We start from the raw sequence: 12,138 nt of genomic DNA on the forward strand, positions 1-12,138 counted from the left end.
AGCTTCTATCTCAAGGCCATCAGACTGTGAAATAGCCACCACTGGCCGGCTACCACCTGATTACTCAACCCGGCACCTTAGAGGCTGCTGCCTGATATAGAGCACATTCAGGAAGTATTCAGACCCTTCAACTTTTTCCACATTTTGTTATGTTACAGCCTGATTCTAAAATGGATTACATTATTTTTTCCCCTCATCAATCTACATACAATACTCCATGACGACAAAGCGAAAACAGGTTTTTAGACATTTTTGCATATTTACATAAGTATGCAGACCCTTCGCTATGAGACTCAAAATGTAGCTCAGGTGAATCCTGTTTCCATTGATCACCCTTGAGATGTTTCTACAACTTGGAGTCCACCTGTGGTAAATTCAATTGATTGGACAAGATTTGGAAAGGTACACACCTGTCTATATAAGGTCCCACAGTTGACAGTGCATGTCAGAGCAAAAACCAAGCCATGAGGTCAAAAACCTTGTCTGTAGAGCCCCGAGACAGGATTGTGTTGAGGCACAGATCTGGGGAAGGGTACCAAAGTTTGGAACCACCAAGACTCTTCCGAGAGCTGTCCGCCCGGCCAAGAACCAGATGGTCACTCTGACAGAGCTCCAGAGTTCCTTCCGTCCAGAAGGACAAACGTTTTTGCAGCACTCCACTAATCAGACTTTTATGTGGCCAGACGGAAGCCACTTCTCAGTAAAATGCACAATAGCCAGCTTGGAGTTTGCAAAAAGGCACCTAAAAGGACTCAGACCATGATAAACAAGATTCTCTGGTCTGATGAAACCAAAATTGAACTTCCATCACGTCTGGAGGAAACCTGGCACCATTCCTAAGGTGAAGCATGGTGGTGGCAGCATCATGCTGTGATGATGTTTTTCAGCGGCAGGGGCTGGGAGAACAGTCAGGATCGAGGGAAAGATGAATGGAGCAAATAACAGAGAGATCCTTGATGAAAACCTGCTCCAGAGTGTTCAGGACCTCAGACTGAGAGAATGCCAAGCTTGTGCAAAGCTGTCATCAAGGCAAAGGGCGGCTACTTTGAAGAATCTCAAATATAAAATATATTTTGATTTGTTTCACACTTTTTTGGTTACTACATGATTCCATATGTGTTATTTCATAATTTTGATGTCCTCACTATAATTCTACGTTGTAGAAAACAGTAAGATTAAAAGAAAAACCCTGGAATGAGTAGTTGTGTCCAAACTTTTGACTGGTACTGTTCATTATGCTTGGCGTCTATTTACGAACCGATGCACTAAGACTCAACCAGCTGTATAAAGACAAGAACAAATAAGAAGAAGCGGTGCTCCTAGTGGCCGGAGACTTTATTGCAGGGAAACTTAAATCCATGTTACCTAATTTCTACCAGCATGTCACATGTGCAACCAGAGGGAAAACAACTCTAGACCAGCTTTACTCCCCAAACAGAGACGCATAAAGCTCCCCCTCCCTTTGGCAAATCTGACCATAATGCTATCTTCCTGATTCCTGCTTACAGGCAAAAATGAAAGCAAACACTACAGGACTGTTTTGCACAGAAAATGTTTTCCGGGATTCATTCAATGGCATTGAGGATTACACCACAGCAGTCACTGGCTTCATCAATAAGTGCATCGTCAACAACTGTGTGATAATGCTCTCCGTAGCCGATGTGAGCAAGACCTTTAAACAGGTCAGCAATTCACAAGGCCGCGGGGCCAGACGGATTACCAGGACGTGTACTCAAGAGTGTCCTCACTGACATTTTCAACCTCTCCCTGACCCAGTCTGTAAGACCTATGTGTTTCAAACAGACCACCATAGTCCCTGTGCCCAAGGAAGTGATGGTAACTTGCCTAAATGACTACCACCCCATAGCACTCACATCTGTAGCCATGAAGTGCTTTGAAAGGCTGGTCATGACTCAAATTAACACCATCATCCCGGAAACCCTAGACCCACTCCAATTAGCATACCGCCCCAACAGATCCACAGATGATACAATCTCAATCATACCTTGGCCACCTCCAGCTGGTAAGGGTAGGCAACTGCCACGCTGATCCTCAACACGGGGACCCCTCAGGGGTGTGTGCTTAGTCCCCTCCTGTACTCCCTGTTCACCCACGACTGTGTGTGGGTGTGTGCTTAGTCCCCTCCTGTACTCCCTGTTCACCCACGACTGTGTGTGGGTGTGTGCTTAGCTCTCCACCCAAGTCATAAGTGGTGCTGAAGTCGAGGTCCAAGAGGCTCTTTAACAGCTTCTACCCCTGTTGTATTCAGCATTTCACTGTGAGGTCTACTACACCTGTTGTATTCAGCATTTCACTGTGAGGTCTACTACACCTGTTGTATTCAGCATTTCACTGTAAGGTCTACTACACCTGTTGTATTCAGCATTTCACTGTGAGGTCTACTACACCTGTTGTATTCAGCATTTCACTGTGAGGTCTACTACACCTGTTGTATTCAGCATTTCACTGTAAGGTCTACTACACCTGTTGTATTCAGCATTTCACTGTGAGGTCTACTACACCTGTTGTATTCAGCATTTCACTGTGAGGTCTACTACACCTGTTGTATTCAACATTTCACTGTAAGGTCTACTACACCTGTTGTATTCAGCATTTCACTGTCAGGTCTACTACACCTGTTGTATTCAGAATTTCACTGTGAGGTCTACTACACCTGTTGTATTCAGCTTTTCACTGTGAGGTCTACTACACCTGTTGTATTCAACATTTCACTGTGAGGTCTACTACACCTGTTGTATTCAGCATTTCACTGTAAGGTCTACTACACCTGTTGTATTCAGCATTTCACGGTAAGGTCTACTACACCTGTTGTATTCAGCATTTCACTGTAAGGTCTACTACACCTGTTGTATTCAGCATTTCACGGTAAGGTCTACTACACCTGTTGTATTCAGCATTTCACGGTAAGGTCTACTACACCTGTTGTATTCAGCATTTCACTGTAAGGTCTACTACACCTGTTGTATTCAGCATTTCATTTCACTGTATTCAGCATTTCACTGTGTGGTCTACTACACCTGTTGTATTCAGCATTTCACTGTGAGGTCTACTACACCTGTTGTATTCAGCATTTCACTGTAAGGTCTACTACACCTGTTGTATTCAGCATTTCACGGTAAGGTCTACTACACCTGTTGTATTCAGCATTTCACGGTAAGGTCTACCTACACCTGTTGTATTCAGCATTTCACGGTAAGGTCTACCTATACCTGTTGTATTCGGCGCATGTGACAAATAAAAATGGATTTGATTTATATACTGTATTCTATTCTAGTGTATTTTAGTCAGTGCCATTCCGACATCCTAATATTTCTATATTCCATTATTTTGCTTTTAGATCTGTATGTATTGTTGTGAATTGTTAGATACTACTACACTGAGCTAGGAACACAAACATTTCACTACACAAATAAAATACAATTTCATTTGTCACATACACATGGTTAGCAGATGTTGATGAGAGTGTAGCGAAATGCTTGTGCTTCTAGTCCCGACCGTGCAGAAATAACCAACAAGTAATCTAACAATTCCCCAACAACTACTTTATACACACACAGGTGCAAAGGAATGAATAAGAATATGTACATGTAGATATGAATGAGTGATGGTAGCCTAGTGGTTAGAGTGTAGGGACGGTAGGTAGCCTAGTGGTTAGAGTGTAGGGACGGTAGGTAGCCTAGTGGTTAGAGTGTAGGGACGGTAGGTAGCCTAGTGGTTAGAGTGTAGGGACGGTAGGTAGCCTAGTGGTTAGAGCGTTGGACTAGTAACCGGAAGGTTGCGAGTTCAAACCCCCGAGCTGACAAGGTACAAATCTGTCGTTCTGCCCCTGAACAGGCAGTTAACCCACCGTTCCCAGGCCGTCATTGAAAATAAGAATTTGTTCTTAACTGACTTGTCTGGTAAAATAAAATATAGTTTGTTAAATTTTTCAGTTTTTGATTTGTTAAAAAAGTTTGAAATATCCAATAAATGTCGTTCCACTTCATGATTGTGTTCCACTTGTTGTTGATTCTTCACAAAAAAATACAGTTTTATATCTTTATGTTTGAAGCCTGAAATGTGGCAAAAGGTCGCAAAGTTCAAGGGGGCCGAATACTTTCGCAAGGCACTGTAGCGTGTTACTCCCCAACAGTGTATATAGCGTGTTACTCACCAACAGTATATGTAGCGTGTTACTCACCAACAGTGTATGTAGCGTGTTACTCACCAACAGTGTATATAGCGTGTTACTCACCAACAGTGTATATAGCGTGTTACTCACCAACAGTATATATAGCGTGTTACTCACCAACAGTGTATATAGCGTGTTACTCACCAACAGTGTATATAGCGTGTTACTCCCCAACAGTGTATATAGCGTGTTACTCCCCAACAGTGTATATAGCGTGTTACTCCCCAACAGTGTATATAGCGTGTTATTCCCCAACAGTATATATAGCGTGTTACTCCCCAACAGTGTATATAGCGTGTTACTCCCCAACAGTGTATATAGCGTGTTACTCACCAACAGTGTATATAGCGTGTTACTCCCCAACAGTATATATAGCGTGTTACTCCCCAACAGTGTATATAGCGTGTTACTCCCCAACAGTATATATAGCGTGTTACTCACCAACAGTGTATATAGCGTGTTACTCACCAACAGTGTATATAGCTTGTTACTCACCAACAGTGTATATAGCGTGTCACTCACCAACAGTGTATATAGCGTGTTACTCACCAACAGTGTATATAGCGTGTTACTCACCAACAGTGTATATAGCGTGTTACTCCCCAACAGTGTATATAGCGTGTTATTCCCCAACAGTGTATATAGCGTGTTACTCCCCAACAGTATATATAGCGTGTTACTCCCCAACAGTGTATATAGCGTGTTACTCCCCAACAGTGTATATAGCGTGTTACTCCCCAACAGTATATATAGCGTGTCACTCACCAACAGTGTATATAGCGTGTTACTCACCAACAGTGTATATAGCGTGTTACTCACCAACAGTGTATATAGCGTGTTACTCCCCAACAGTGTATATAGCGTGTTATTCCCCAACAGTGTATATAGCGTGTTACTCACCAACAGTGTATATAGCGTGTTACTCCCCCAACAGTGTATATAGCGTGTTATTCCCCAACAGTGTATATAGCGTGTTACTCACCAACAGTGTATATAGCGTGTTACTCCCCAACAGTGTATATAGCGTGTTATTCCCCAACAGTGTATATAGCGTGTTACTCACCAACAGTGTATATAGCGTGTTACTCCCCAACAGTGTATATAGCGTGTTATTCCCCAACAGTGTATATAGCGTGTTACTCACCAACAGTGTATATAGCGTGTTACTCCCCAACAGTGTATATAGCGTGTTACTCCCCAACAGTGTATATAGCGTGTTACTCCCCAACAGTGTATATAGCGTGTTACTCCCCAACAGTATATATAGCGTGTTATTCCCAACAGTGTATATAGCGTGTTACTCACCAACAGTGTATATAGCGTGTTATTCCCCAACAGTGTATATAGCGTGTTACTCACCAACAGTGTATATAGCGTGTTACTCCCCAACAGTGTATATAGCGTGTTACTCCCAACAGTGTATATAGCGTGTTACTCCCCAACAGTATATATAGCGTGTTACTCACCAACAGTGTATATAGCGTGTTACTCCCCAACAGTGTATATAGCGTGTTACTCACCAACAGTATATATAGCGTGTTACTCCCCAACAGTATATATAGCGTGTTACTCACCAACAGTGTATATAGCGTGTTACTCCCCAACAGTGTATATAGCGTGTTACTCCCCAACAGTATATATAGCGTGTTACTCCCCAACAGTGTATATAGCGTGTTACTCCCCAACAGTATATATAGCGTGTTACTCACCAACAGTGTATATAGCGTGTTACTCCCCAACAGTATATATAGCGTGTTACTCACCAACAGTGTATATAGCGTGTTACTCACCAACAGTGTATATAGCGTGTTACTCACCAACAGTGTATATAGCGTGTTACTCACCAACAGTATATATAGCGTGTTACTCACCAACAGTGTATATAGCGTGTTACTCACCAACAGTGTATATAGCGTGTTACTCACCAACAGTATATATAGCGTGTTACTCACCAACAGTGTATATAGCGTGTTACTCACCAACAGTGTATATAGCGTGTTACTCACCAACAGTGTATATAGCGTGTTACTCACCAACAGTGTATATAGCGTGTTACTCCCCAACAGTATATATAGCGTGTTACTCCCCAACAGTGTATATAGCGTGTTACTCCCCAACAGTGTATATAGCGTGTTACTCCCCAACAGTGTATATAGCGTGTTACTCCCCAACAGTGTATATAGCGTGTTACTCCCCAACAGTGTATATAGCGTGTTACTCACCAACAGTGTATATAGCGTGTTACTCCCCAACAGTGTATATAGCGTGTTACTCCCCAACAGTGTATATAGCGTGTTACTCCCCAACAGTGTATATAGCGTGTTACTCCCCAACAGTGTATATAGCGTGTTACTCACCAACAGTGTATATAGCGTGTTACTCCCCAACAGTGTATATAGCGTGTTACTCCCCAACAGTGTATATAGCGTGTTACTCCCCAACAGTGTATTTGGCGTGTTACTCCCCAACAGTGTATGTAGCGTGTTACTCACCAACAGTGTATATAGCGTGTTACTCACCAACAGTGTATATAGCGTGTTACTCCCCAACAGTGTATGTAGCGTGTTACTCACCAACAGTGTATATAGCGTGTTACTCCCCAACAGTATATATAGCGTGTTACTCCCCAACAGTGTATATAGCGTGTTACTCACCAACAGTGTATATAGCGTGTTACTCACCAACAGTATATATAGTGTGTTACTCACCAACAGTGTATATAGCGTGTTACTCACCAACAGTGTATATAGCGTGTTACTCACCAACAGTGTATATAGCGTGTTACTCCCCAACAGTGTATATAGCGTGTTACTCACCAACAGTGTATATAGCGTGTTACTCCCCAACAGTGTATATAGCGTGTTACTCCCCAACAGTGTATATAGCGTGTTACTCACCAACAGTGTATATAGCGTGTTACTCCCCAACAGTGTATATAGCGTGTTACTCACCAACAGTGTATATAGCGTGTTACTCCCCAACAGTGTATATAGCGTGTTACTCCCCAACAGTGTATATAGCGTGTTACTCCCCAACAGTGTATATAGCGTGTTACTCACCAACAGTGTATATAGCGTGTTACTCCCCAACAGTGTATATAGCGTGTTACTCCCCAACAGTGTATATAGCGTGTTACTCCCCAACAGTGTATATAGCGTGTTACTCACCAACAGTGTATATAGCGTGTTACTCCCCAACAGTGTATGTAGCGTGTTACTCACCAACAGTGTATATAGCGTGTTACTCACCAACAGTGTATATAGCGTGTTACTCCCCAACAGTGTATGTAGCGTGTTACTCACCAACAGTGTATATAGCGTGTTACTCCCCAACAGTGTATATAGCGTGTTACTCACCAACAGTGTATGTAGCGTGTTACTCACCAACAGTGTATATAGCGTGTTACTCACCAACAGTGTATATAGCGTGTTACTCACCAACAGTGTATATAGCGTGTTACTCACCAACAGTGTATATAGCGTGTTACTCACCAACAGTATATATAGCGTGTTACTCACCAACAGTGTATATAGCGTGTTACTCACCAACAGTGTATATAGCGTGTTACTCACCAACAGTGTATGTAGCGTGTTACTCACCAACAGTGTATATAGCGTGTTACTCACCAACAGTGTATATAGCGTGTTACTCACCAACAGTGTATATAGCGTGTTACTCACCAACAGTGTATATAGCGTGTTACTCACCAACAGTGTATATAGCGTGTTACTCCCCAACAGTGTATATAGCGTGTTACTCCCCAACAGTGTATATAGCGTGTTACTCCCCAACAGTGTATATAGCGTGTTACTCACCAACAGTGTATATAGCGTGTTACTCACCAACAGTGTATATAGCGTGTTACTCACCAACAGTGTATATAGCGTGTTACTCACCAACAGTGTATATAGCGTGTTACTCACCAACAGTGTATATAGCGTGTTACTCACCAACAGTGTATATAGCGTGTTACTCACCAACAGTGTATATAGCGTGTTACTCACCAACAGTGTATATAGCGTGTTACTCCCCAACAGTGTATATAGCGTGTTACTCCCCAACAGTGTATATAGCGTGTTACTCCCCAACAGTGTATATAGCGTGTTACTCACCAACAGTGTATATAGCGTGTTACTCCCCAACAGTGTATATAGCGTGTTACTCACCAACAGTGTATATAGCGTGTTACTCACCAACAGTGTATATAGCGTGTTACTCCCCAACAGTGTATATAGCGTGTTACTCACCAACAGTATATATAGCGTGTTACTCCCCAACAGTGTATATAGCGTGTTACTCCCCAACAGTGTATATAGCGTGTTACTCACCAACAGTATATATAGCGTGTTACTCCCCAACAGTGTATATAGCGTGTTACTCCCCAACAGTGTATATAGCGTGTTACTCACCAACAGTGTATATAGCGTGTTACTCCCCAACAGTGTATATAGCGTGTTACTCACCAACAGTGTATATAGCGTGTTACTCACCAACAGTGTATATAGCGTGTTACTCCCCAACAGTGTATATAGCGTGTTACTCACCAATAGTGTATATAGCGTGTTACTCCCCAACAGTGTATATAGCGTGTTACTCCCCAACAGTATATATAGCGTGTTACTCCCCAACAGTATATATAGCGTGTTACTCACCAACAGTGTATATAGCGTGTTACTCACCAACAGTGTATATAGCGTGTTACTCCCCAACAGTGTATATAGCGTGTTACTCCCCAACAGTGTATATAGCGTGTTACTCCCCAACAGTGTATATAGCGTGTTACTCACCAACAGTGTATATAGCGTGTTACTCCCCAACAGTGTATATAGCGTGTTACTCACCAACAGTGTATATAGCGTGTTACTCACCAACAGTGTATATAGCGTGTTACTCCCCAACAGTGTATATAGCGTGTTACTCCCCAACAGTGTATATAGCGTGTTACTCCCCAACAGTGTATATAGCGTGTTACTCCCCAACAGTGTATATAGCGTGTTACTCCCCAACAGTGTATATAGCGTGTTACTCCCCAACAGTGTATATAGCGTGTTACTCCCCAACAGTGTATATAGCGTGTTACTCCCCAACAGTGTATATAGCGTGTTACTCACCAACAGTGTATATACTGCAGTCTGTCAGCTTGTTGATGGAGGCTTCCTGGTACACTCCATCAGGGTTCTTCACCTCTACTACAGCACCAACCTGACAGACCAGACATACTGCTGTTAACATTCAATACTGGCTGACATGTATCTGGCTATGGTGACTAAGTCCTGATCACTTCATGTAGACTTGAAAAGATACAATTGTAATGAAGAGTATAAGACAACAGTAGTGGCTTGAGGCTGGCCTGAGGCTGGCCTGAGGCTGGCCTGAGGCTGGCCTGAGGCTGGCTTGAGGCTGGCTTGAGGCTGGCCTGAGGCTGGCCTGAGGCTGGCCTGAGGCTGGCTTGAGGCTGGCCTGAGGCTGGCTTGAGGCTGGCTTGAGGCTGGCTTGAGGCTGGCTTGAGGCTGGCCTGAGGCTGGCCTGAGGCTGGCTTGAGGCTGGCTTGAGGCTGGCTTGAGGCTGGCCTGAGGCTGGCCTGAGGCTGGCCTGAGGCTGGCTTGAGGCTGGCTTGAGGCTGGCCTGAGGCTGGCTTGAGGCTGGCCTGAGGCTGGCCTGGACGGTCTCGTACCTTCAGTGGGCCTTGGATGCTGTCATCGTGGACCTCTGCTGTGGTCAGGTCTGGTTTAAAGGTCACCTGAAGAGGAAGAGGGGGGGAGAGGAAGGTTAGAGAGTTAGTAATGTCAGTAAACAAACAATTCACGCCCTCATCTGACTTCCTGCTCCTACCTCATCAAACCAACTCAAAAACCTGACAGATAGTCACGACGTCATTGTCTCCCCAGGACTGGGACGGGTGAGATGAGATGAGATGAGACGTGAGAGACGGCCCGAGCTGCTTTCACACTGTGAGAATCGATAGGCATTCTACCTCAGAGCACTTTAGTACGAGAGTGCCAGAGAGAGTAAGAGAGTGCCAGAGAGAGTAAGAGAGTGCCAGAGAGAGTAAGAGAGTGCCAGAGAGAGTAAGAGAGTGCCAGAGAGAGTAAGAGAGTGCCAGAGAGAGTAAGAGAGTGCCAGAGAGAGTAAGAGAGTGCCAGAGAGAGTAAGAGAGTGCCAGAGAGAGTAAGAGAGTGCCGGAGAGAGTAAGAGAGTGCCAGAGAGAGTAAGAGAGTGCCAGAGAGAGTAAGAGAGTGCCAGAGAGAGTAAGAGAGTGCCAGAGAGAGTAAGAGAGTGCCAGAGAGAGTAAGAGAGTGCCAGAGAGAGTAAGAGAGTGCCAGAGCGCCGGAAAATGTAGGAATTTTCCCGAGTGACGTGTTATGCCTTCTGTTATAACAGATGTCGGTTAACGGAAAAACGGAACCCAAAAAATTGTTACCAGTAAACAGTGACGATCATCTGTCTAAAAAGGAAACTCGCTAGCGAGATATTCAGTACCAGTCAAAAGTTTGGACACACCCACTCATTCAAGGGTTTTTCTTTATTTTTACTTATTCTACATTGTAGAATAATAAGGAAGACATCAAACCTATGAAATAACACATATGGAATCATGTAGTAACCAACAACAAAAAGTGTTCAACAAATCAAAATATATGTTATATTTGAGATTCTTTAAAATAGCCACCCTTTGCATTGATGACAGCTGTGCACACTCTTGGCATTTGCTCGACCAGCTTCACCTGCAATGCTTTTCCAACAGTCTTGAAGGGGTTCCCACATATGCTGAGCACTTGTTGGCTGCTTTTCCTTCACTCTAAAGGTCCAACTCATCCCAAACCATCTCAATTGGGTTGAGGTCGGGTGATTGTGGAGGCCAGGTCATCTGATGCAGCACTCCATCACTCTCCTTCTTGGTCATATAGCCCTTACACAGCCTGGAGGTGTGTTGGGTCATTGTCCTGTTGATAAACAAATGATAGTCCCACTAAACCCAAACCAGATGGGATGGCGTGTTGCTGCAGAATGCTGTAGGAGTCATGCTGGTTAAGTGTCCCTTGAATTCTAAATAAATCACTGACAGTGTCACCAACAAAGCACCATCACACCTCCTCCTCCATGCTTCACGGTGGGAAATACACATGCAGAGATCTGTTAACCTACTCTGCATCTCACAAAGACACAGCTGTTGGAACCAAAAGTCTCAAATTCGGACTCATCAGACCAAAAGACAGATTTCCACCGGTCTAATGCCCATTGCTCGTGTTTCTTGGCCCAGGCAAGTCTCTTCTTCTTATTGGTGTCCATTAGTAGTGGTTTCTTTGCAGCAATTCGACCAGGAAGGCTTGATTCACAAAGTCTCCAATGAACAGTTGATGTTGAGATATTACTTGAACTTATCCTCTGCAGCAGAGGTAACTCTGGGTTTTCCTTTCCTGTGGTGGTCCTCATGAGAGCCAGTTAACTCTCTGATGAACTTATCCTCTGCAGCAGAGGTAACTCTGGGTCTTCCTTTCCTGTGGTGGTCCTCATGAGAGCCAGTTAACTCTCTAATGAACTTATCCTCTGCAGCAGAGGTAACTCTGGGTCTTCCTTTCCTGTGGTGGTCCTCATGAGAGCCAGTTAACTCTCTGATGAACTTATCCTCTGCAGCAGAGGTAACTCTGGGTCTTCCTTTCCTGTGGCGGTCCTCATGAGAGCCAGTTTCATCACAGTGCTTGATGGTTTTTGCGACTGCACTTGAAGAAACTTTCAAAGTCCTTGAAACTTTCCGTATTGACTGACCTTCATGTCTTAAAGTAACGATGGACTGTCATTTCTCTTTGCTTATTTGAGCTGTTCTTGCCATAATATGGACTCTTTTACCAAATAGGGCTATATTCTGTTTACCACTATTACCTTGTCACAAAACAACCGACTGGCTCAAATGCATTAAGAAGGAAAGAAATTCTACATTGTTGAAA

At 43.7% G+C, this 12,138-nt stretch overlaps 1 protein-coding gene across 6 annotated transcripts in view; it reads right to left on the reverse strand.

The window, feature by feature from the left end:
• LOC118369450 (AT-rich interactive domain-containing protein 4B-like) overlaps positions 1-12,138 on the reverse strand; it is a 262,365-nt gene that overhangs the window by 185,694 nt on the left and 64,533 nt on the right. For all 6 annotated transcript variants that reach the window (XM_052496727.1, XM_052496726.1, XM_052496725.1 and 3 more), the window contains exons 4-5: positions 9,867-9,932; positions 9,304-9,394 (exon numbers count right to left, since the gene is read on the reverse strand). In XM_052496727.1, the coding sequence (XP_052352687.1) occupies positions 9,304-9,394; positions 9,867-9,932 (157 nt within the window). The remainder of the gene's footprint in view (positions 1-9,303; positions 9,395-9,866; positions 9,933-12,138) is intronic.

The sequence above is a fragment of the Oncorhynchus keta genome, chromosome 3, assembly GCF_023373465.1.
Source record: "Oncorhynchus keta strain PuntledgeMale-10-30-2019 chromosome 3, Oket_V2, whole genome shotgun sequence".
NCBI classification, from domain to species: domain Eukaryota; kingdom Metazoa; phylum Chordata; class Actinopteri; order Salmoniformes; family Salmonidae; genus Oncorhynchus; species Oncorhynchus keta.